We start from the raw sequence: 23671 nt of genomic DNA, 5'->3' as shown, positions 1-23671 counted from the left end.
TTCATGTAGCAATCCACTGAAGGGATTAGTCTCATGCCACACGCCCATAATCTCAGCTACATGGGAAGCTGAGGCAGGAGGATCAAAAGTTGAAATCAGCCTGGGTAACTGAGCAACACTCAAGGCTGAAAAAAAAACAAGGCTGGGAATGGAAATGCACTTGCCTACCACTGTATGTGCAAGCGCCAAGGTTCAAACTGTAGCAGGGTAGGGAGAGAGGAAGAGTTGAGAGAAAAAGATGGGGGGACAGAGAGAATGAACAGGAAAATGGCCTGAAATGGCACAGTATAATGAATGGATATAAGAAAAGGAATCGTTCTATCCCCAGTAGTGGAGGAGACAGAGGAGAAGGGGAAAGGGAGGAGGAGGAGAAAGAATATCTGGAGTTAATTTTGTATTGAGCACTGGAATAGAAAAAAGGGTAAATTGTTTAAATGTATGATTAGAATGGTAAAATAAAGCTAGGGGAAGAAAGCAAAATGCAGTTCTTGTGTCTCCAAATCATAGGTATGGTTTTAATATTCTTGAATTTGAATTCAAAATTCTTGCCCTTACAAAGAAAGACTAAAACCCACAGCACTGACAGTACAGAAGTGGGTAAACATAACAATAACATAATTTTCCTGGATGCTAAACAACAAGATATACTTTTCTCTTGATAACAGGAGAGTTCAAGTGCATCAGGGCCAGGGATTTAGCTCAGAGGTTCTACCGCCTGCCTTGCAAGCACAAGGACCAGAGTTTGATCCCCAGTACCAAAAAAATAAATAAATAAATAAAGTGCATCAAAGGATATAAATTTGTAAGTCTAATAATTTAGATAAAGTAGATAACAAATATAATACATATAAATCTAGTTTCCTCCTATTTTGAGAACACACTTCCACTAAAGTAAAACTATCACAGGTGATGGAGGTTAGAAAGAAATTAATAAATGAACTGTAACATTTTCCTCTATGTACTCAGGAGTCCAAAGTTCAAAGAGGGGTTGGGGATTTGGCTCAGTGGTTCTGCCACCTGTCTTGCAAAGTTCAAAGAAGACCCAGGAGAATGCAAACTACACATGAAAGACAAAATTCTATGACTAAAGAATGCTGTACACGAGAGATAAAAAATCATTGTTATGCTTTTTGTCTTTTCCTGTTAAATTTTTTCTTTTATTTTTTCTTTCTGTTTTAAATTTTTTTCAGAGTCTTGCCATGCAGTCCAGGCTGGCCTCAAACTCAGGCTGGTCTGCAACCTTTCTGCCTCAGCCTCCTAAATGCTGGGATTACAGGTGTTTACCACCACGCCAGCCTTTTGTTCTGATAATGTTTTGAGAAAACTCAACTCAGCTTACCTTGAGTGAGTGGCCTGCAGATAAAGTTTCCTGAAGGAACAAAACTTTTGGTGGGATATTTTCACCTAATTTCATATGTAAAATCAGCCTGTAATTTTCTACTGCTCTTTTCTGGCTTTATGGAGGTTGTACTAGCTTCATTAAATGAATTGGGTTAGGAATTTAGTTTTCCTATTAATTTCATTTATGTTTAAAATTTTTAATCGTTATATATTTCTTTTCCCACTTTTCATTAGTGCATACTGGTTTTATGGATTAAAGGGTTTCATTTTGGCTAATGTGTACATGTAACACAACTTAATTATTTTCCCCACCATCCCTTCCCCCACATTTGTGGGTGGCAAGTCAATGTGTATAATGTATTTCAATCATTATCTGCCTTTACAGTCCCTCTGCTCTCCCCTCCTCCCTTCCTGTCTAGTAATAGCCTTCCTTCTACTTTCTGGTCATCTTTTTTTAGATTCCACATATTAGGGATAATGTGTGATATTTGTCTGAGTCTGGCTTCAAAGCTTTTTTTTTAAAGTACAGATTTACCTGAGCAGGTACACCCTAAGTCATTTAACTCCATACAGTTGAAAAAGTAATTGTGTAATAGACTGAAAGAGGAAAATTGTTTACCTATTCTCTCATAGGCCAAAATTAGTCTTTAACCTTGTTTAGCCTCCAAACTCTTACATCCTTCAAAAATGTGTACATCCTTTTTCTCTGCAACCCCCTTTACTTTTCTCAAATCAAAATGTTCATTTTCTCACTGCAGGTCATCTGTACACCACAACATAGTTAAGCATTCTACTCCTGATAAGTATTTAGGTTGATTCCAGCTTTCTTCTGTTGCAAATAATACTACTACAAACAGTCTTGAGTATGTTGCTTAACACACAGATGTACTCATTTTTATTGGGCACTATACCCAGAAGAACCAGCAGGGCTGTCTCTCTTTAGCCATGGCTGAATACAGGAAGAGATTCCAAGTGGTAACGGCAGCAGCATTTGACAGTGTGTATTCCTCCGCCTCCTGAATATTTGCCATTGTTAGTATAATTGTTGCCAATATAGACAGGATAAAATAACCCTCATAGCTTTAATATGTATTTTCTCCATTTTCTAATATTAAACTTTTCTCTCATATTCTTTTTTATCCTTCCCCTTCTCCCCTTTATATTGGATATTGTCTTTTGTGAGTTTTCTATTCAGATCTTTTGCTATTTTACCAGTACTAGGAATCGAACTCAGGACCTTGCATTTGTCAGGCAGGCACAGTGCCATTGAGCTAAATCCCTAGCCCTGTCTTTTGCTGTTTTTAATTGGATTGTCTGTATTTTGCGTATCAATTTTTAGAAGTTCATTATATATTCTAGGTACATATTCTGTTACTTAAAATGTACTGCAAATATCTTTACTATGCAACTTGTCTTTTTACCCTCAGTGCTATATTTTGATGAACAAAATTTCTTTTTTTTTCCTTGATTATAATGTATATTCATTACAGAAAATTTGGAAAACAAAAATTTAAAAAACCCCAACCAAAATAATCACTCATAAAGAGAAAAATATAGCTATTATTTTGATAAATTATCTTTTTGTATATATACACATATAGATTCCACATACAGGTTAATGATGCAATTTTACACCAGTATAATTTAGTACTTTGAATTAATGATGTATTATATTCTCTGTATTTTAAGAACATTTACATTATTTTAATGTCTACAGAAAAGTTTATAGTATGAGTATATTATTTATAAATAACATCTTACTCTGGCTTTTAGTTTGTTTATCCTTTGACTCAATTATAATTATTCTGCAATATACCTTTTCTGTAAGACACTGAGCACATGTACCTAGAAATACAATTCCTGGATTAAAAATATATGCACACTTTAAAACTTTTAATAGCTAACCCTATATTACCTCTGAAAAAAACAAAATTATATAATATTGCTTCCTAAAGTGAATCAGAGGCCATTTTCCCACATGGGTGCCAACACTAAATACTAACAAAGCTAAATTTTGTCAAAGCAATAGGCAAAATACAACATTTTATATTATTTTGATTACTACACTTGATCTTAGCCAAAAGGCCAAGAAGCAATTATATTATTTTGATTACTAATAAATTTTTTAAATGTGTCATATTATATAAATTTCTACATATACACCTCCATTCCTTACGTACACAGTGAGCTGGTCACATGTAGCATTTCAGGATTTTACCTGAAGAAGCAATGTTCAACAGTATCTGCTGCAACAGCAACAGCTGCAACAGAATTTGGTGAAAGGACAACAGCTAGTTAAAACTCCATGCGACCCTATTTCCAGAACTCTCCAGTATCACATCGAGGTAGAGGTTCCTCTAGTAAGGACGGTAGCTTACTTCACTCTGGTGAAATGCAAGGTATCAAAACTCACAAACCCTGGAGTATTTGGTAAGGGAAATTAAAGTGAATCTCCCCTATTAGGGGAAAAAACGGTATGAACTAAATAGAGCAGACAAACTTCCTCCGCTTTTTGCTGTTTCTGGTCATTATTTTGAAAATAAGTACCAACCTCTGAGCTAGGAACAAAGACACAATCTACTACAGGTACGTAGTAAAATTATCACCTTTAAAAATGTGCTGCTTTTGAATTAGTGCGTAAGAGTGGAAAGACAGGCAAGAAAGAATAACCCTAGTGTTCGGGTCCCAGGAGAATTTTTGTGGGGACCTTTGACTACATATCAAGTTTGGTTAGGGCCGGGGATTTAGCTCAGAGGCTCTGCGCCTACCTAGCAAGTGCAAGGTCCTGTGTTTGATTCCTGGTATCGCAAAAAAACAAAAACATACTGCATTTGGTTAAACAACATATTATAAAACATTATAAAATGCATAGCACATGTAAGACGTAATACTTAATTGATGGAGTTAAAATTAACAGAGACATTTATTTGGTTTTTGTTCTCTCAGTAGTACAAGTAAGGAATCTATATAGTATCCAAACAATATTGGTTTTTGGCTTTTTTTTTTTTTTTTTTTTCTGCTCTAGTCCAGAAACTGATTCTTTCCTTTATTTACAGTCAACTGCACAGTTCCTGGATAATTTCAGATTTCCCCTCACATAAAAGGATGTAACATCACTGTTTCTCAGTAGTACTGCTCAGAATAACATTGTTTTTTGGAGTCTGACCTGAAATAGAGATCTCCTTGCCTCTGCAGTTCCTAATACCATTTATTTAATCTTGATTACATACTCACGATGCCACACCATTTATCCTCTTAAAAGTGTGGCCACTGGCTTACAATACTCCCTCAGGATTATTCCTGTGCTTTGATAATGAAGACCACCAATGCAAATTCACCCAGACTATGCAGGAAAATGTGAATAGTAATCATTTTTCCAGTTATATTAAATTTATCATTTGGAATTTTATAGCATAAATGTAAAAGTCACATCTTTTCTTAAGCTCTAGAGGTGATAATCGTTTGCATCTCTAGGGGACGTCTTCCAATGTTGACAATACTTCTACATTTTCTATACCTGTTCCCTGCACTGGAGGTAGAATTCCAATGCTTTTAATGTCATTATGCCTCAAGTCTGGCATAGTCCTAAGATTCCCCTTAAATGTAGAACTTGACCCCAGCCTTCTCCTGGCTCCTTCCACCTTCCCAGAAGGCCTTTCGGTACTGCCAATGCACCTGCTCACATCCCACACCCTCCCACCACTGGTGCCTTGATGAACAAAATTTCTTAAATTTAATCTCCACCTCTCCCCTGGCCCCAGGTCTGGGGATTGAACCCAAGGCAATGAACTACATCCCCCACCTTTTTTTGGAGACAGATATTACTAAACCTCTAAATTGCTCAGGCTAGGCTTGAAATGGTGATCCTCCTGCTTCAGTTTCCCAGATTGCTAAGAATACAGACATGTACCACCATTCCTGGCCTATTTTTTTTTTCTTTTGACTGGTGTTTTATACTGTTTATAAAATCTCTAGATTTTATTAATATAATCTACAGTTACCTTCTTTTGTCTTTAACATTTAAAACATTCCAACTGAAATAGATTTTTGTATACGGTATGAAAAGGCATTTTTTTCCTAGATGAGTAGTATCCATTATTAACATTTTTAAAAATGTAACTGGTAAAATTTTAGCCAGCACACACAAAAAATTAAAAGCAAAATGCTTCAGACGATAGAAAATAAAATATAACACTATAATTTGTGGTGGTTAAGGAAGAATGTCAACTTGACTGGCTTTGGTCTCAGAACACATTTCTGCATGTGTCTGGGTAAGTCACAGAGGTGAGGCCTTGGGGTCTTTGGTTCCCTTCTCTCCGGCATAGTTCCCCTGCTCTGCTTTCTGGCCTCCACAAACTAAGCATCTTTGTCTCCCTTGCCCTTTTGCCATGTTTCTGCCCTGAAGCCACCTCACCATAGACTGACTTCTCAAAAACCATAATGAAATCTCTCCTCCTTCAAGTTATAGGAGTCGCGAATGTTGTCTCAGCTATGAGAAAGTGGACTGATACATTATTCTTCTTCCCTTCCCATCCCCTTCCATTTAATGAAAGTAAATGAAGAAGTAATGAACTAGCTAAAATTCTACGTTACATTTTTTTAAAATGTTAATTTATATACTTCAGCCTATCTTGCAGTTTGCTCATAGGGTTCTTGAGTAGCAGGAGCTAGCGCTTATTTCATAGCCGTAAGGTATCAGGTCTCCTGTAAAGTCATTCATTATCTTGCATAATTTTCACAATGACCCTATCAGATGAATACTACTGTCACTATTTAATGAGAAAGAAAACAGAATGGAAGGATGTTTTCGCCCAAGTGCCCAATTTCTTAATCATTGCCTCCCTTGTAACTTTTATTTCTGAACTCACAGATTTTCTATCCTACACAAGTGTTTTCTTAAGTACTTTCATTAGTTCAGATAACAACAAGAAATAGATCTTTCTTCCTTTTAAGTTTCCAGTACATTCCCATAGGGGAACACTTTATGTGCTAACTGTAAATAATCATGTACAATCAGCCCTCTGTATCTGTGAGTTCCCAAATCCATGGATTTGGACACCCACAGATTAAAATTTTTCAGGAAAGGGCTGGGGCTTTGCAAGCACAAGGTCCCAAGTTTGTTCACTGGTACATTTTTATAAAAAAAAAAAAAAAAAAAAAAAGAAAGAAAAATTTTTCTTCAGGAAAGAAAAGTTCTATCTATACTGAACATACATAGGCATTTGTTCTCTTATCACTATTCCCTAAATAATATATCACAATGACTATTACACAGCATTTACTTTGTACTAGGTATTCTTAATAATCTAGGGCTGATTTAAAGAAAACATGAGGCTATATGTAGGTTATATGCAAGTATGATGCTATCTCAAACAAGGGAATTGAGTATCTACATATTTTTGCTATCCATGGCGGGGGGGGGGATCCTAGAACCAATTCCCCACAAATAACAAGTGAGAATAGTTATGGGTAGCATTACTATAATTCTGTGGACTAACAAATTTTTAAAATTGAGTCACTAGTGCATTATCTCAAAACTGTTAAGATACTGTGGCTTATATGGCTGTCTTAAAATTTCTCATAAATCTTATTTTTTGGTGGGGGGGGTACCAGGGATCAAACTCAGGACCTTGAGCTTGCAAGGCAGGCAGCGGAACCACTGAGCTAAATCCCTGGCCCATAAATCTTATTTTGAAAGACAGTGCAAGGAGTAGCCAAGATCTCTACCTGCTATCTAGGGAATCCCAGATCCCCATGTTGTCCCAATTAGGGAAAAGGCCCAGGAAGTATTCTCCCACCTCTCTAGAGAAAGAAGGAGGAAGGGGGAGGAAGAAGAGGAGGATAGAGAAGAAAAGAAAAAAGAGGAAGAAGAGGAGGAGGAAGTAGAAGAAGAGAAGGAGGAAGTAGAGGAAGAGAAGGAGAAAGAGGAGGAGGAGGAGGAAAAAGAGGAGGAGGAGGAGGAATAAAGTGATGGTGGTCACTTCCTGTGTGTCTGACAACGCTAACCCTGACCACACAAAAGCAGCAGATCCGGCTGCCACTGAAGACAGGCATCACCTTCAATCTGTCTCAAAGAGAATTCACACCATTCATAGAATTCGTTCCAAATGCCTTTCTATGGACAAGGAAATATAAGGGATACAGGCTTACGGTGCCAAAATTGCAAAACAAGTTTCAGATTTGACTTCTAGGAAAGGTGCTAGATAAGTGGTTGGGTAAAGAGGAAAGTAAGGAGCAGCAAAGTGGCAAAGGGATAAATGAGTTGGGACTTTTAAATTCATTTTTACATTCCTTTCAATAAGCTAAATGAAATATTTCCCATCTACAAATATTAAGGACATGAGCAAGGATAACAATATTAACAGATATGCAACACTATAAAACGTCTCCTTTTAAAATGTTTCAAAATTCAAGTAAATTTTCATAAACATACTACAGATATAAAATTAAATTCAGTAAGAATTCTTTAAATATTTCAAGATCTGAAATTTTTATAATTATATAAATTTATTTTAAAAGCACTGGGTTTGAATGAATCTATCTATTTTTAAAGGCTCTAAGAACGCATAATGAAAATAAACTTTCGGGCCAGGAACTTAGCTCAGCAGTGCTGCCACCTGCCTCACAAACACAAGGTCCTGAGTTTGATCCCCAGCACCAAAAAAGAAAAGAAACTTTCACCGTAGCAGATAAGAGATTTGGGGGAGGGGGGTACAAAAACAGCTAAATTGCAATGAGTTACAGATATATTTTAATCTCTAGGAAGCTTTACTGTACATCAAGCAAAGCATTACCATAAAGTAGAGATATAAAAACTCCATTTTCCATTTCCTTTGATTTAACTGACCACCAAAGTTCCTACTCATTTTGTAAAGTGGAACTAGAAATAATTAATTGCAGAGGCAGAAACATCATTTGATGGAGCTCAAGTAAAAGAAAAGATTTCCAAATCTGCCCAAAGTGAACCACACTTAAGAACCTTGATTTCTCTCTAATCCATTTGGTGAAGGTGAATAAAAGCAAGCCCATCCCTCCTTAGCATGTGGCACCAATGAAGACAAAGTAGGGTCTGGCTCTTTTTGCAATGGGTCCATCTACCACTCTGGGCTCTCTTTCCTCTTGTCTCCGCGTCCTCCATTCCCTCCCCACTTCCTCGATTTCCTTAGCTCGGTATGGCCTAGTCACCTCCCAAAGGACATTTGAGGGACACAGGTCCTACTCTGATTAGAGCACAGAAACACCAGGAGGACAAGGTCTCACCCTCCTACACACAGGAAGCACTGTCTACATGTGCCGCAATGGAAGCTTCTGCCAGCTGATACAGAAGGAGATGTTTTGGTTTACAACATGATTTGTGAAAAACTGTTCCACTCTCCTTTTCAAGATGGTTGCCTCGGTTTTGTTTTTTCCTACCAAGATAGGATTTGTAAAACTATTTCTTTTGAACTACATTAAGTTTGTAGGACATAGAAGTAGTCTAAATCATCTTTAACATTAAAAAAAAAAACCAAATATTTTACCAAAATGTAATAATAGTCAAAGTTTTCTTTCTAGTTCAATCATTAGATATGCTTTCTTTTTCTTACTGTAATCTACAAGGCATGATCCCAGAGAATGAGTTATTTCTATGTTTTGTACTTTTAAAACTCTATAAATATCGATTTAATGATGCAAAGTTGAACACTGATCTTTGAAAATTATTATATAAATGAATGGAAAACAATTCTAATTCTAGTGGAAAGGAGGTCAAGCACCCACATATATAAGCTTTTATTTTCCTTATTTCAATAAACTAAAAGAACACAAATCTAGTAATCCTGTACAAATATGCTATAAGGATGTTGGCAATAGTTCTTTAAAGGTAGTCTTTGAGGTAAATAGACTTTCTCTAGAAAGTTTATAATTTTCCTAACAACCAAAAGCATTTGGTTTGTCATGTACATGCAATTTCAGCAATTTTGAAGTTGATTATATTTGAGGCTACTTCTACCTGTCTCTGAAGTTCTGCCAAGTTGAAGGGTAAGGCGCCCTCAGCCAATGGGGCTATTCTCTCGATATCTGCCAAAGTCAAACGCCTTAAGGAAAAAATATGAGAAAGGAAGAATTATTAAGTCACCAACAAACTCCTCACATCAAGAGCATCATTTCTCAAGGAAAGCCTATACTTTCTAAGTATTATTTCCCTATTCACACAAATCATTTTGAGGTAAAAATTTTAGACAATGTTTATAACTATAAAAACAAAAGAAGTATTTCCAGAGAAATAACAGTGAAGTGCATAAAATTCTTTTTTTCCCATTTTATTAGTACTAGAAACTGAACCCAGTGCCTCACACATTGTAGGCAACCACTACACCACTGAGCTACAATCCCCATCTTTAACTTTTTGAGACAGGGACTTGCTACATTGCTCAGGCTGGTCTTCAATCGGCAGTTCTCCTGTCTCAGCTTCCCAAGTAGCTGGGATAACAGGCCTGCCCCACGTGCCTAAGTACTTCAAGACATAATAGAAATATACGGCGAATGTTCAAATTTTTAAATTACAGTAAAAGACACATTCCATTAATCCCTTTCAAAATATTCCCCCTTGCTTTGAACACACTTATCCCATCATTCTTGCTACTTTTTGAAGCAGTTGTTGTGGAAATCCTCTTCCATAAATGTCCTTTCAAGGCTTGATCAAAAATACAGTGAATACTGTTCCGGAGTACCATCCATTAGAAAGGCAGGCTCACAAAAACATTAAGATGTGTCTCATCCACCTTACTCACCGGATCTGGCACCTGCAACTTTTGGCTCTTGCCCGAAGTCAAAATGACCATGAAAAGTAAATGTTTTGAATCAAGTCAGGACACTGAGGCAGACCAATAGCACAAGTCATGGTACAAAAGAGGACTTCCAGAACTGCTTTGGAAAGTGGCAAGAGTAATGGGATCAGGGGGTTCAAAGCAAGGAGAAATATTTTGAAGAGGCTTACTGGCAGTGTGTCTTTTAAATCCACAAAGTTTAAACATTCATTGTACTTTTCAATCACATCTTGTACATGAATTCAACAACTCCAGTAATAGATATTAAATGTGAAGAAATCATGCCTGCCCCAAGCAAAATACAGATGTTGACAGCCCATACATACTCAGTGTATCCCCTCAGCATATCTATTTAATGCATAGGCGCAAGGTGCCTTCAAAGGAAGGATAAAAAGCTAACACTGGCTGCCTCCAAAGAAGGGCAAGAGGGTAAAAGCGAGACTTTTTTACAGTATACTCTTAGAACCATGTGACCGCACTGTTGTCTCCAAAGATTTACTAAAAAAGTACAGTCTGTGAACCAGCTAAAAGGTCACTTTAGATTCAGTTGAGGAAAACCTTTTGAAATCATTTATTATCACGAAGGAAGCTCAAAATCTTTGCTAAACACATGAATTTTAGATGGATGAGACAGGCCCACTCACCAGATGATACATAGGATAGCTGATGTATTTAGTATCACCTGCAGTAAAACAATTCATTATGTAGAATAAGGCTGTAAATCACATACATACACTGAACTTCTATTAGTCCTCAGTTCTAGAGAAAAAGCCATTTTTTAGATGTTGTAATACTTAAAGAACTATTAGAGGTGACCACAAAAGAAAAATCTAGTCTTTTAATAGATCAAAACTCTTTCTACAGATATGCTGAGTACTGATAGGCAAGGGCTTTTCTTTGGATTTGCATAATACTTTGCAAATTAAATGACTTTTACATGCTTTTGTTTTGTTTGTTAGAACTGGGAATGAATCCAGGACCCTCACACTGAACTACATCCCCAGCCCTCTTATATTTTTCACTTTGAAACGGAATCTCCCTAAGTTGCCCAGGCTGGGCTGGAACTTGTGATCCTCCTGCCTCAGCTTCCCTCGGTGCTAGGATTATAGATGTGTGTCACCACACCCAGCTTGGTTGTCTTCTGTTGTTATTGTTTGTTCGCAGCACTGAATGCCTGAGTTTGTCAGTGATAACTGTGATGATAATGCCCCAGGCATATCTCAAGAAAATGATACGCTGACACAAAATGGTATGCACTGTTTAGTAAGTGACCCTTCACAACAAAATGAAATAGTAACAAGATTCCTCCATGCACCTCAGTCTATCTGCATAAATTTAAGCAAAGTTCCACAAACCTCCAGAAATTCATAACACTTCCAGAGAGCCCAGACTAAATCAATGTTCTTTCTACCTCTCTTCTCACTTCCCTCCCCTTCTGTTCTTTCTTCCTTTCACCACTTCCCTTTCTCACGGCCCTCAGCCTCTCCTCTTTCCCTCCCTCCTCTTTCCATCTTTTTTTCTCCTTTCTTTCCCACCTCTGTTACCTCTCCTTTTCCCCTCTCCCATCTGCCACTACCCTCAGTCATGTTCTACCTCTTTCTCCTCATGTTTCTCGTTTCTGCCTGTTTCCCCTTCTTGAAATTTATATACGGAATAAACTATTGTTAAAATGAACTAAAAATACACCTCTGATTCATATTTCTTTAAAAAACTTCCCTACAAAAAATATCATGAAAAACTACTGGAATAGTTACCCTGAAGCACTATATAAATCTGCAAGCTGGTACAGGATATCAATTTCGAGTGGGGTGACTTGGCCATACCGTATGGCACTCTGAGCAAATTCCTCTGGAAGAGAAAGGGAAAAAAATGCTAAAATCTTGACAGATTCTTAATATCCACAAACTTTCATCTTAACCAAGTGAATTCTGAAAGCTAAAGGCATTTTAGTAGCAGTATAAAACTCTAAAGGTGAATTAAAATACTTAAGGTCAACAACATGAAAATCATTATGCATTTCCAAAAGCCAGGAAAAGATAAAATGTTAAGAGGATGACACAGCAAAAACAGACACATGAACTTCTGAGGTAGAGCAATCTTTAGAATCCCCTTTTCTCTAGTTTCTTCACTTTGCTCTCCATAGCTACATGATAAAAGAAGCGGCTGTTCGCCAGTCACCGAAAATATCCCATTATGATTTGCCAGAAGGAGCCTTACTCATCTTTCTGGGACAGCTCCTGCCAAAAGAAACAAGCGGCTGCCACAGTGCCACTGACCTGTTTGACAGACTGGGCCACAATTCTTCTCAAAACTGTCAAAACCACTTTTCCATCCTGACTTCTGCATCCCATTAAATCCCCCTCGGTTTCTGGAGCCTGAGGGAAGCGCGTACGCAAACATACACGGTGTACACGTACGTGTACATCAGCTTAGCGCGCTGAACAGAGATCACGACGCCTACATGACGAAAGGCGAAAATGCTGAGATTCAAGTTGACCCTTTCAAATCTTACCTTTCGTGACTTCGATATCTTTCCTTGTGCCGGCTAATGTGCTATATATCTTCCGAACGAGTTCCATGTTATTCAACAAGGAGTTAAATGCATTGAAGTAAGAGAAGCTAACCTGATGTGAAATACTTCCTCCAGCAGCCTAGGAAAATGACAACACAAAAATTTTTAAAAAGCAAAAGCAAGGAACATGTTTTCGACACTGCACTTTTCTCAAGGAAGATCCACAGGAGTCCCGCTCATTAAAATGATTAACAACCAGTACATAAATACAAGGAAAGTACCACACTGAAAACAGTACATTTCAGGCCCTCAGGGAAGTCTATGTAATTTCAGTTTTAAGGAAGAATGCAACATCTGGAAGTTGGACTTCATACTACATCTACCTATGAGGTCAGAAGCAACAAATATAATTATAACAGAATGAAAATAGTAGTTATTTAAACAAGACTTTCAAGACCCTCAATCACGGAACTCCTTCTAGTCCTAGATAAATATAATACCAATGTACAATATAAGGAAGATTTTTTGAGCTTGTTTTTTCCCTATACACATATACAAAAAAAACAAGCAATAGCTTTTCTTGGGGGGTTTCTTGGGATTGAACCCAGAGCCTCCTTTGTGCTAAGCATGTACTTTGTTGCTGAGCTGGACCCCCAATCCTATAACTATTTTATTTATTTTATTTGTGATACTAGAGACTGAACCCAGTGCTTCACGCATGCTAAGCAAGCACTCTACCACCAAGCCACACCCTCAGTATGTTCTTGTTCTCAGAATCTCTCTCCCTTCCCTACCCTTCCAGTCTTGCAAATTTACCCAAGCTGGGTCAAACTTATTATCCTCCTATCTCAGCCTCCTGAGTAACTAGGATAGCAGGCATATACCACTGCACCCAGCTCCCAGTAAATTTAAATGTTAAGATTAATTTTATTATATCAATTTTCTAAATTTTTAAGGCCACTGTAATAATTAAGATACTTAATAGCCTGTGCTGGTCTCTGAATCTGTATCGTGAAAAGTACAACTACCAAAGCTTCCAGGAAAATGTTCAAAAAGTCTGACGATTTGTTTGCTACTAAGTTACATCTTCACTGAACATCACAGCAGAGACAGTCTCATGCTGGGTTGAGGGGGTGGCCTTCAGCCCTTCTGCAAGGTGAGGAAGTAATTTCTCCCTATGCCCACCACTTGAACATGAATTCAAAAGAGACTGATATGATTAAAAATGTTCCTTATTTAGTTGGGCATGGTGGTGCACGCCTGCAATCCCAGCACTCGGGAGGCTGAGGCAGGAGGAGCACTGTGAGTTCGAGACCAGCCTGGGCTACATAGTGAGTTCCAGGTCAGTCTCAACTACATAGTGAGACCTTGTCTCAAAAAACCAACAAACAAAACAAAAAAATCTTTATTTTAAAACTCAAATGCTTACAATTTTCATCATAAAGGACTACTCCAAACAGTGTAGGTAATGATAGCAAATGAGCCAACCCACCACTCATCCAACACATTCCTTAACCCAAATATAGATACTATTTTTATTATCTTAAATTTGGACACCAGTGAGCCCAAAGCAGGACTCAAATTACTTAAAATATTCTTCTGAGGACTAGAAATGTCTTTTGGTAAACCGAGGATATAACAGATCCAACCAACCTAGCTGCAAAAGATGAAATTACCATTCACCCTAATATACACTGAGTGAGCCTTTCCCTCTAGGATTTTCTTTCCTTCTTTTGCCTTCATTTCCTGTCCCCTTCCTTTCATTCTTGCTTCCTCCCTCCCTCCTTCCCTCCTTCCCTTCCTTCCTTCCTCCCTCCCTCCCTCTTTCTTCCTTCATTTTTTGGTTGGGGTATAAGGCAAATGTAAGGGAGTTGGGGGTGGTGTCAGGGAGGTGAAATGTGCAGGAGAAAGTGACATGCTCCATGTTCAGATGCACTGAAGAAAAAGACCAGAAGTTGATCTTTCTACCCCAGTCTAAATCAGGGATAATGATCTTCAGCTGAAACAACAAACGTGCCCATTGGCTTTCCTCCATTCAAAACAAGCAGTAATCAAAAACTTATACATAAATACAATGTATGAATAAGAAAATTGGTAAGCGAGGAAAGTGTCACCACTCTATGTGAGGAAGTGGATGACATGAGTTTGCTATTCGTCCATTCGTCCAGATGATTATTTTAGAGATTTGCAGTTTGAAAAAAAAAAAAGTGTCTGGTGCATACACACTGAATGCATAGATGAAGGGGAAGAGAGAGGCATGAGCCACAGAGGCTGATGGCCAACACATTTTCTCCCTACCTTCTGCCATGGGCATGGTTGTTATAATAGTGTAGAGACAATGACGATCCCTCCAACTGAAAAAGGAAAAAGCCATCCTTACAAGCCCGGTAGGGTGCAAAGAGGTCAAGATGAAGGCAGTAGTGTCGGAAGAGGTACTGCCCACTGGAAAAAGAATTGCTCACCCTTGTCTACAAACTCTCATTTACTTTGAACTGGATCCCGTAAATGGGAATGAACAATTTGGAAATAAGAGAGCAAGGTGGTAGCAAGGTGGTAGCTCTGGATAAAGCTATGATCTGAGAAAAGACCACTCACCATCACTTCTACTGCCCCTATACACACATAAACACACACACACACACACACACACACACACACACACACACACACCTGTTTACCTGCTACCCACCGAACATGAAGTTTGAAGAGTTCAAAATGTTTCAGGGGACAGCAAGGTGAAGTACTAATTTTTTTACTTACCGAAACTAAGTTCTCCTCCACAAAAGGAGTAAGCATGTGAGACCGAATGGTAACCATGATGTCACTGAAATCAAGACCAGAAATCATGCCCGTTTTGCTTTTGTCTTTCAGTGCAAAGGCTTGTCTTGCATGTTCCAACTGCAGCTCCTAGAAGGAAAAACGTAGAGCATTAAATTGGATAAAGCACATCTATTTTGGAAAGGAATGAAGGCCAACTATCCTTACCTCACATGTACTTACTCTAGAAACAATGTACAGCTCTGAAATTTCAACAAAGCTTTTCTTTCTTTCAAATGTACTACATACGACTCCTCAAGAAAAAGAATAAACCTGGGGGCTGGGATTTTAGCTCAGTGGTCCCACCACCTGCCTCCTAAGCACAAGGTCCCGAGTTCTATCCCAATACCAATAAAAATTGGAAAAAAAAAAAAAAAACAAAGAAAGAAAAAGAAGAAATCAGAGCATGACAATAAAGAGGAAAGAGCCTTTGCATTTTACTTGAAAAGGTTTCATCACTGAAAACAAGAGTATGTTTTCAGTGCTTTTTTTCAGCCTTTAAAATGCACAGTAATTTATTCTCTCCTACTTGAAAATCTTCTTGTCATCCAAAACTTCCTTAATTAAGAGTTTATATTCATTTTCAGTTTTAAGTCAGTCCCCTGCATTGGACACCTTTTTTTTATTTTAAAAAGTGAGCTCAGTGTGAAACCATCAACTGGTAAGTACACTACTTTGTAATGCTAAATGAAAATCATGAGTAGCAAACTGCTTAAGCAGTGTTCAGCTATCACTCTGCTGGGCCTTGGGCACCATTACTCAAACTGTAAGACAATCCAGAATATCTCTCAACTTTTGAACTACTGTATGACCAAACTTCGTAATAAGTGCTAACAATTAAAAAAAAAAAGTGTCAGTAGTGCACTGAACACCATACAGAAGTCAAAATTTGAGTATGTCTGCCCTGGGGACCCAGGACACAATCCAAATAGACTTCTTGGCACAACATCATAACAGTGCTATCAGAAGCCATTTTTGTGTTTTTTCCAGTTTTGGAAGTAATAGTCATATCTAAACTATATAAATATTACTCAAAGATAAGATTAAAGACTATGAGTTTCATGGCATTTATTTATCAAGGACTTCAAATCAATCTTGCTTTACCTTTTTCTGACATTTAAAATAGCTATTGGCAGAAGTTGCACCCTCTTTCTTTAACTATATTTTCCTATGGACTTGTGATCTCTCAATTTCAAAGACACTGAAATTACTTTAGCAGCTATTTGTTTTATAATTCATTAAGTGATACCTTTTTTAATATGGCTTTCTGTATGTGTATGATATTTAAACAAAAAATTTAAGTGATCTTTTTAGCAGGGTGATGGGCTAGACACAAGTATATCGAGCCTACTAAATGTTTCCATAGTCTTAACTTTCAAAGTTAAATGATAACACTAAGAAATTACCTAAATAAAAAGATATATTTGGATTTGCATGAAAAGAGCAATATAAACAGAGAAACTCAACTGGTAAATATGTTCGTCGGATAAAAAACTAGTATGATTTGACAACATTTTCTCTTTTATTCACCTTTTTCTGCTTTACTCCTTCTGCCTAACTCCATTTATCTTTTCATCACCTCAATCCCAACCTGCACCCTTCAAATGAAGCAGGAGCCAGACAAGGTGGTGCACACCTATAATCCCAGCCTTTGGGAGGCTGAGGTAGGAGGACTGCAAATTCAAGTCCAGCCTAGCCAAGACCTTGTCTCAAAATTAAAAATAAAAAGGAACTAATGATGTACATTGGTGCAAAGGCCCTGGGTTCCATCCTCAGTGTCTCGGGGGTAAAAAAGAAACTAACCCAGCTGATGCAGGAAGTGTTCCACCAAAAAGAAGTAATAAAAGATAAAATCCAGCAAATGGGAGATTCAATATAACAGAAAGGCAAGTGGATTCTCCAGATAAAAGGGAGATCACAGAATCACAAAGCCCAGCTTCAGACCCCAACGCGAGTTAGAAAATGCTAGGAAAATGGAGCTACTGCTGTGGAAAACAGTCTGCTAGTTCCTCAAAAAGTTAAGACATAGTGATGAGGGATGCAGCTCAGTGGTAGAGCATTTGCCTGCTTTGTGCAAAGCCCTGGGTTCACCCTAAGAACCACCAAAAAAACTTTAACAAAGAATTACCATTTGATTTAGCAATTCCACTCCTAGGTGTATGCCCCAAAATACTCTAAACAAGTATTCAAAGAAATAGTTGTATATCAGTATAGCAGCACTATTCAAAATAGCCACAAGGTAGGAACCACCCAAATGTCCATCAACAGATGAACAGACAAAAATATCATAGATTTCTACAATGCAATATTATTCAGGCCCAAAAGGAATGAAGTATTAATACATGCTACAATATGGATAATCCTTGAAACATTATTATGCCAGATGAAAAAGGTCATAAGCAAAAGGTCATACTGTCTGATTTCATTTCTGTGAAATGTCCACAGAAACAAAAACAGATTGGTAGTTGCTAGATGGGCTTGGGATTTTCTTTTAGGATAATAAAAAGTTTCTGAGACCAGGGATTTAGCTCAATGGTTCCACCTCCTGCTTCACAAGCACAAGGACCCGAGTTTGATCCCTGGTACCAAAAAAAAAAAGTTTTTGAAACTAGATAAAGGTAAGTGGTTGCAAATACTGTGAATGTATTAAAAGCTACTAAATTATATACTTTGAAAGGGTTAATTTCATATTATGTGATGTCTCTCACCCTCCCACTTTCTCTCCTGTGCTCTTCTATCGCCGCTTCCCTTCCCAGTGCAATGAGTGACCCCAGGGCCTCACAATGGTAGCAAACGCTCTACCACCAAGCCACATTTCCAACCTTCAAATAGGAAAGCTCCTGGAAACCTCCAAGAAGATGAAATTGATAGAATATTTAATGTGTTGAAAACACATTAAAGAGCTGGGCATGGTGGCACATGTCTGTAATCCCAGCACTTGGGCAGCTGAGGCAAGAAGATCGCTGTGAGTTTGAGGTCTCCTGGGCTATACAGTAAGTTCAAGGTCAGTCTGAACTACACAGCAAGACCTTGTCTCAAAAAAGTAATAATAAATAACAATAAAACATATTAAATAGATTTTAATAATGAGGGTACAATTTGAGGATGTTAGCATTAATGTATAGAACACTAAAAAACACTGAAAACACCAATAAAATAATTTTAGTTACAAAGAGTACAGTTATCCCTCAGTATTGGCATTGGTTCTAGGACCTGACCATGAATACTAAAATCCAAGGATGCCCCATCTCCTTACATAAATGATGTAGTATTTGCATGTGGTAGTGAATGTAGAATACAAACGCATAGTACTTGCATAGTATTTGCACAGAATGTAAATCGTCACAATCTTTAAATCATCTCTTCCAAATAACCTACACACATGCCCTCATACTTTAAATGATCTCTAGATTACTTCTAAAACCTAGTACAATTACAATGTAATGTTCTGTAAATAACTGTTATATCATACTATTTAGGGAATAACAAGGAATAAAGACTGTACCTGCCCATCATTTATCTGTGGTTGGTTCAACTGGCTGATGTAGCGTCCAAAAGGGCCATATTTATAAAATTATAGTAACTCATATGATAATTGATCTCTCCAGAATAATTATATTGAGAGGAGGCAGAAAATTCTCATGTCTATGGTAGGGATGGAGAAGTAAAAGAACTAGCTTTCAGTCTTTCATGGCTACAATCAATCAAAAATATCCAAAAGTGAGAAATTAAGAAGTGGCAGCACAAGTTTACTGGAAGAAAACATTGAAAGAAACAGCTATGAGTTTAAATAAGTTGCCTCTGGTCAGCGGGAAATAAAAAAAGACTGTGAAATGGAGATTTATATTTCTATACTAAACTTAATAGAAAAAAAAGTGGGGGGAAGGAGTGGAAGAGTAGTAAATATTGACACCAGTTGTAAATGCTAAGCTCACCTGGAGAAATTGTGTGAATTCTGTGTAGTTAAGATGCTTCTTCCGATTGTGCCCAAAATGCAGCCGGATAAATTCACAGTCCCAGTTAAAAGGGATATGATGATGAATAATAGTCTGTCCAAAAATTTCTTTGACATTTTCTTAAAAGGGAAAACAAAAATAAATCAATTATACCTAGAATACGTAATTTAATCCACTGCAGTGTTCCTACAGAAAAAAAATTGAAAAATTTTAAAAGTCAGTATCATCTGCTTCTATTAAGATTAAGTGCAATTTATTTTTATGCCCAGAAACCCAAGTACAGGAACACAATTGATACAAAATATAATTTTACACTTAAGATTGTGTACCATTACATATAAGGCCATGAGATTCTTAATTTCTCTTGATTTAATTTTAATTAGGAAGTGATTTATATCTCGCACTATAAATGGCTGCTACTTTATATTCCAGTATAAAATCAATAGTGTTTTTCCAGTTCCTCAAGGAGTCGAATTAAGCCCTTTATCAGAAGCATGAATACCTAAATTACAGTATAATGCAATATTTGTCATACTAAGTATGGTTTGATTGAGGCTTGATTATTACATTCACACTAGCCTGAATATGTCTATTGAAGATAGGTAGAAGAAATACTACCAAAAGCGTATTATTAGCTCAGCAGCAAGCACCTTATTAAAAGCTTCTGATATTGTCAAAAAATATGATCTTGACACAAGGCTTCAAAATCCCCATAAAATCCATGATTATTAATCTGAAGTATTAAAATATTTTAAGATAAGTGAAATTAGTGATTCACTTTTAAATTAAAAAACAAACATAGCACACTAACTTTTAGATAGGAACCAGCCACATTGTGTAATACACAACCAAAATTCTCTGGCAGCTTATCTTCATGCACTAGCAATGTCACTCACTTTCTTACGATTTCACATTTATTGCAAAAGTCAATTCACAAATAATTTAACAAGCATAGACCAGACAGACTAGGTTGAAAGCTCATGCCAAAAAAAAAAGTTATTAACAAGTTAAGAAAGCCTGAAGCCCGTTTCACTAATGTCTTAAGAATAAAACTGTTTTCAGATTTAAGCCAATTTATTAGTATGAATTTTATGATCAGTGGCTATCAACAATAATAGAGAATTAGTAAATACAAGTTTAGTGTTTTATAATCTGCTCCACCTAAGCTATTATCTAATTTGTGCGAATTCTTTGGATAATGACTTCATAATGTAAATGGTTTAATGGATTCCCTTTGTGCTACAGAACCTGCTTTTTAACAAAAGCACTACTATTGGGGTGAGAGACTAAAAATTCTGAACTGGAAATCCTACCAGTCTGGACTCAAAATAACAGTTCTGAGCAGATTACATCAATCAGCTAAATTGGTAGAAGGCACTGGATGTCACTGGGGAGATGGGATTCTCATCTTTTCTTTCAAATGAATTGCAGGATTTATTTCTTGCCTAAGTAGTAACAGTTACTTCAGAGTTTTCAAATCATGTCAAGTTGTCTCACTTTACATATGTATAATTAATTGTAGTATAGTTTTTTATTACTGAAAGAAAATTAACTCATTAACAATTCACAGAATCCTGGTCTCTAATCAACACAAAAGATTATCCTTAAATCTATATGAAACTTCAGGGTTTAAAATATGTTAAAGTTTGTAAATAACTAAAATAATAAGGGCTGGAGAATGAGACTCTGGTGTTCAAGCCCCAGCACTGCAAAGAAATTAACTGATTAATAAAATAAGGGCAGCAAAAAATATTTAGGATCCTTCTAATTAAACTAATGAGATGCTCCTATTCCCAAAATTAATTAACTTAATTGCCTATTTTTAAGGTCTAATAAAAAGTATTTACCTTAAAAAGAGAAAAAAATCAATAGAAAGCAGAATAGGGAAACTTCAAGTAACATTTATTTAATTAACATTAATTATTAAAAAGAATAAGTTATTGCATGGTAAACTTTATTTTAGAGGTCATAATTCCTAAATCTCAATTATTTGTTAAGAAATGTATATATTGCTACCTGGATAATTTTTATTTAAGAGTGGACAACACTCAGGGCTGGGGATTTAGCTCAGTGGTTCCACCACCTGCCTCGCAAGCACCAAGGTCCCAAGTTCGATCCCCGATACAAAAAAAAAAAAAAGAAAAATAGTGGACAACACTGAACCCTTTTATATCATGAGAAAATGTCACAACTAGGTGGGGGATTTAGCTCAGTGACACCACAACTTCCTGGCAAGCATATAAGGTCCTGAGTTTAACTCCTGGTACCAAAAAAAAAGAAAAAGAAACTATCAGAATCTAAAGTGTGAAACTATATCAAATTAAGTTACAGATTCAAAAGTTTACAAATTAATGAAATTTAATTATCTATAAAATTTTTCTGCTATCCCCAAAAAGGATAATTATAAATTTATAATGTATAATTTACATTTAGAAAGTTTATAATTTACATGTAAAAAAATCTCTATGATAAAAACTTTTAATTGAAAATTTTATTTTACAAACTTCCTATCAATCTCTAAATAAGATCTTAGAATTTCATTATAACAATTAAAATAATGGCCCAAACCATTCAGAGCAATCTCCCCAAATATAGAAGTGTCATTTGCCATGACTATTTGATTGGACACTTCCTACTTCTCTGAAAATGATGACATGATAACTTTGTATGTGGTTTTGTGATCATTGTTACGTATTGTGGTTTATTAATTACTTCCCCAGACGCTCTTAATTGTTTTAGTCATGCTATAGCTACAACTGTGGTTACTGTGACTAATAAATGTTAAACCTACTTTGACACCTCTTGGGATGTATACTATTTTTTTTATTTCCGTTACCAATTGCCTAAGGCTGGTCCAGGAATATGACAGAAGTAATCAGTACCACTGTATTTTGATGTCATTCATATAATCACCACTTTTCTTTTATTAGAATATATACTTTATATATAATATACATATATTATATATACATATATATGCTCTCCAGAACTAGAGAGCTTAAAGATATTTGTGAGGCAATAGCTCAAATAACTGATGTTCTCATCTTACTTTTTTCAAGTTCTGCATATGAAAAGGAACAGAAACAATTTCAAATATACCCAATACACCTAACTTAAACTGCAGAGCAAGTTTCCCACCCAGAGAGAATCCCGTCTTTCCAGTGCCAAACAAGGATCTGTAGCTCTAAACAACACTCCTTAACAGTGCCATTTCAGTGGCCATAGTTGTGGCCTGGATGAAAGAGATATGACAGCCCGATCTTACTGGCAGCAAGATCATGTTCTAGTATTTTATACTAGGATAGCATTGCTAAGAGAAACAGGAATCCATTTGTTTTCTGACATATAGAAAACAACAGACCACTTTTTCACGTCCTGTAGGCTTATAATTCCAATGAAAAGGGAATTGAAACTAGATACAAAAGTAGCCTGTTATTATGTTCTCTTTGCTCAAAGGAAAGAAGCACAATGATTTGTCAGGAGGGCAGGTAATGGTGACAACTGTGATTAAGTAAAAATGTTCACAGGTGTATAACATTAGTCAGTTTAGCTGTATCAGTCACTTATAATGATTGGACTAGATGAAATACACATCGAGCATATATATTATGTAAATATGTCTTAACAGAGGTTTCAGTTTCCCCAGCAGCCCACGCTGTGTGTACCCGTCTCATCCACCCTCATCCCTCCCCTGGTTCTTATGGGAGCTTCCTACTGGTCTTGTTCACCTTTCTGCAGTACAAAATTACCTCTGACCGGGGCTGGCACTCTTCTCCAAGACTGCCACCATGCCTGTTCCATGAATGAGCCTGGAAGGAGCTGCTGTACCAACGGTGTGGCCAGAGAACTCCTCCTGTAGGTATACAAGCCATCAGCCCTGTGACATAGCCCACCTACCATCAGCCCAACTTGACATCCTGATTTCAAGGATTCCAGCCCAGAGAGAGCCACTGCTTCCAATTTACAGGCTTGAGACCAAACATTTTTATTGTCAAGGGAAAACAATTCCTCAATAGCCAAGTTTCACCTGCACAGTTCTTTAAGTGAAGTCAGATAATCTTTTAGGATACCCACCACAAACAGTGAATATCCTTGTGTATAACTGAACAAACATAATGGTGAGACTTGTGAAAGTGTTTTTCAGTGAAGGAAAAATTAGGGAGAAAGAGGAACAACTCAGAGGCCAAATAAGGAAAACAAACAACAACAAGAGAGCAACAACAGCAACTTGTAGAAGT

The 23671-nt window shown here is 36.9% G+C and overlaps 1 protein-coding gene and 1 pseudogene across 3 annotated transcripts in view; both read right to left on the bottom strand.

Annotated features, from left to right (window-relative positions):
• Slc25a12 (solute carrier family 25 member 12) overlaps positions 1 to 23671 on the bottom strand; it is a 117727-nt gene that overhangs the window by 28573 nt on the left and 65483 nt on the right. For 2 of the 3 annotated variants that reach the window (XM_010606989.2, XM_010606991.1), the window contains exons 5-9: positions 19413 to 19552; positions 15421 to 15567; positions 12661 to 12799; positions 11903 to 11996; positions 9332 to 9416 (exon numbers count right to left, since the gene is read on the bottom strand). In XM_010606989.2, coding sequence (XP_010605291.2) covers positions 9332 to 9416; positions 11903 to 11996; positions 12661 to 12799; positions 15421 to 15567; positions 19413 to 19552 — 605 coding nt within the window. Of the gene's footprint in view, positions 1 to 9331; positions 9417 to 11902; positions 11997 to 12660; positions 12800 to 15420; positions 15568 to 19412; positions 19553 to 23182; positions 23520 to 23671 lie in introns of those variants that run through there. The other variant, XM_033756255.1, reaches the window with a different exon arrangement.
• Positions 3279 to 3438, bottom strand: LOC117283450 (annotated as a pseudogene).

This window comes from Fukomys damarensis, unplaced genomic scaffold (assembly GCF_012274545.1).
Source record: "Fukomys damarensis isolate Sample0158 unplaced genomic scaffold, DMR_v1.0_HiC HiC_scaffold_26, whole genome shotgun sequence".
Taxonomy (NCBI): domain Eukaryota; kingdom Metazoa; phylum Chordata; class Mammalia; order Rodentia; family Bathyergidae; genus Fukomys; species Fukomys damarensis.
This window is presented reverse-complemented; position numbering and strand designations above follow the sequence as displayed.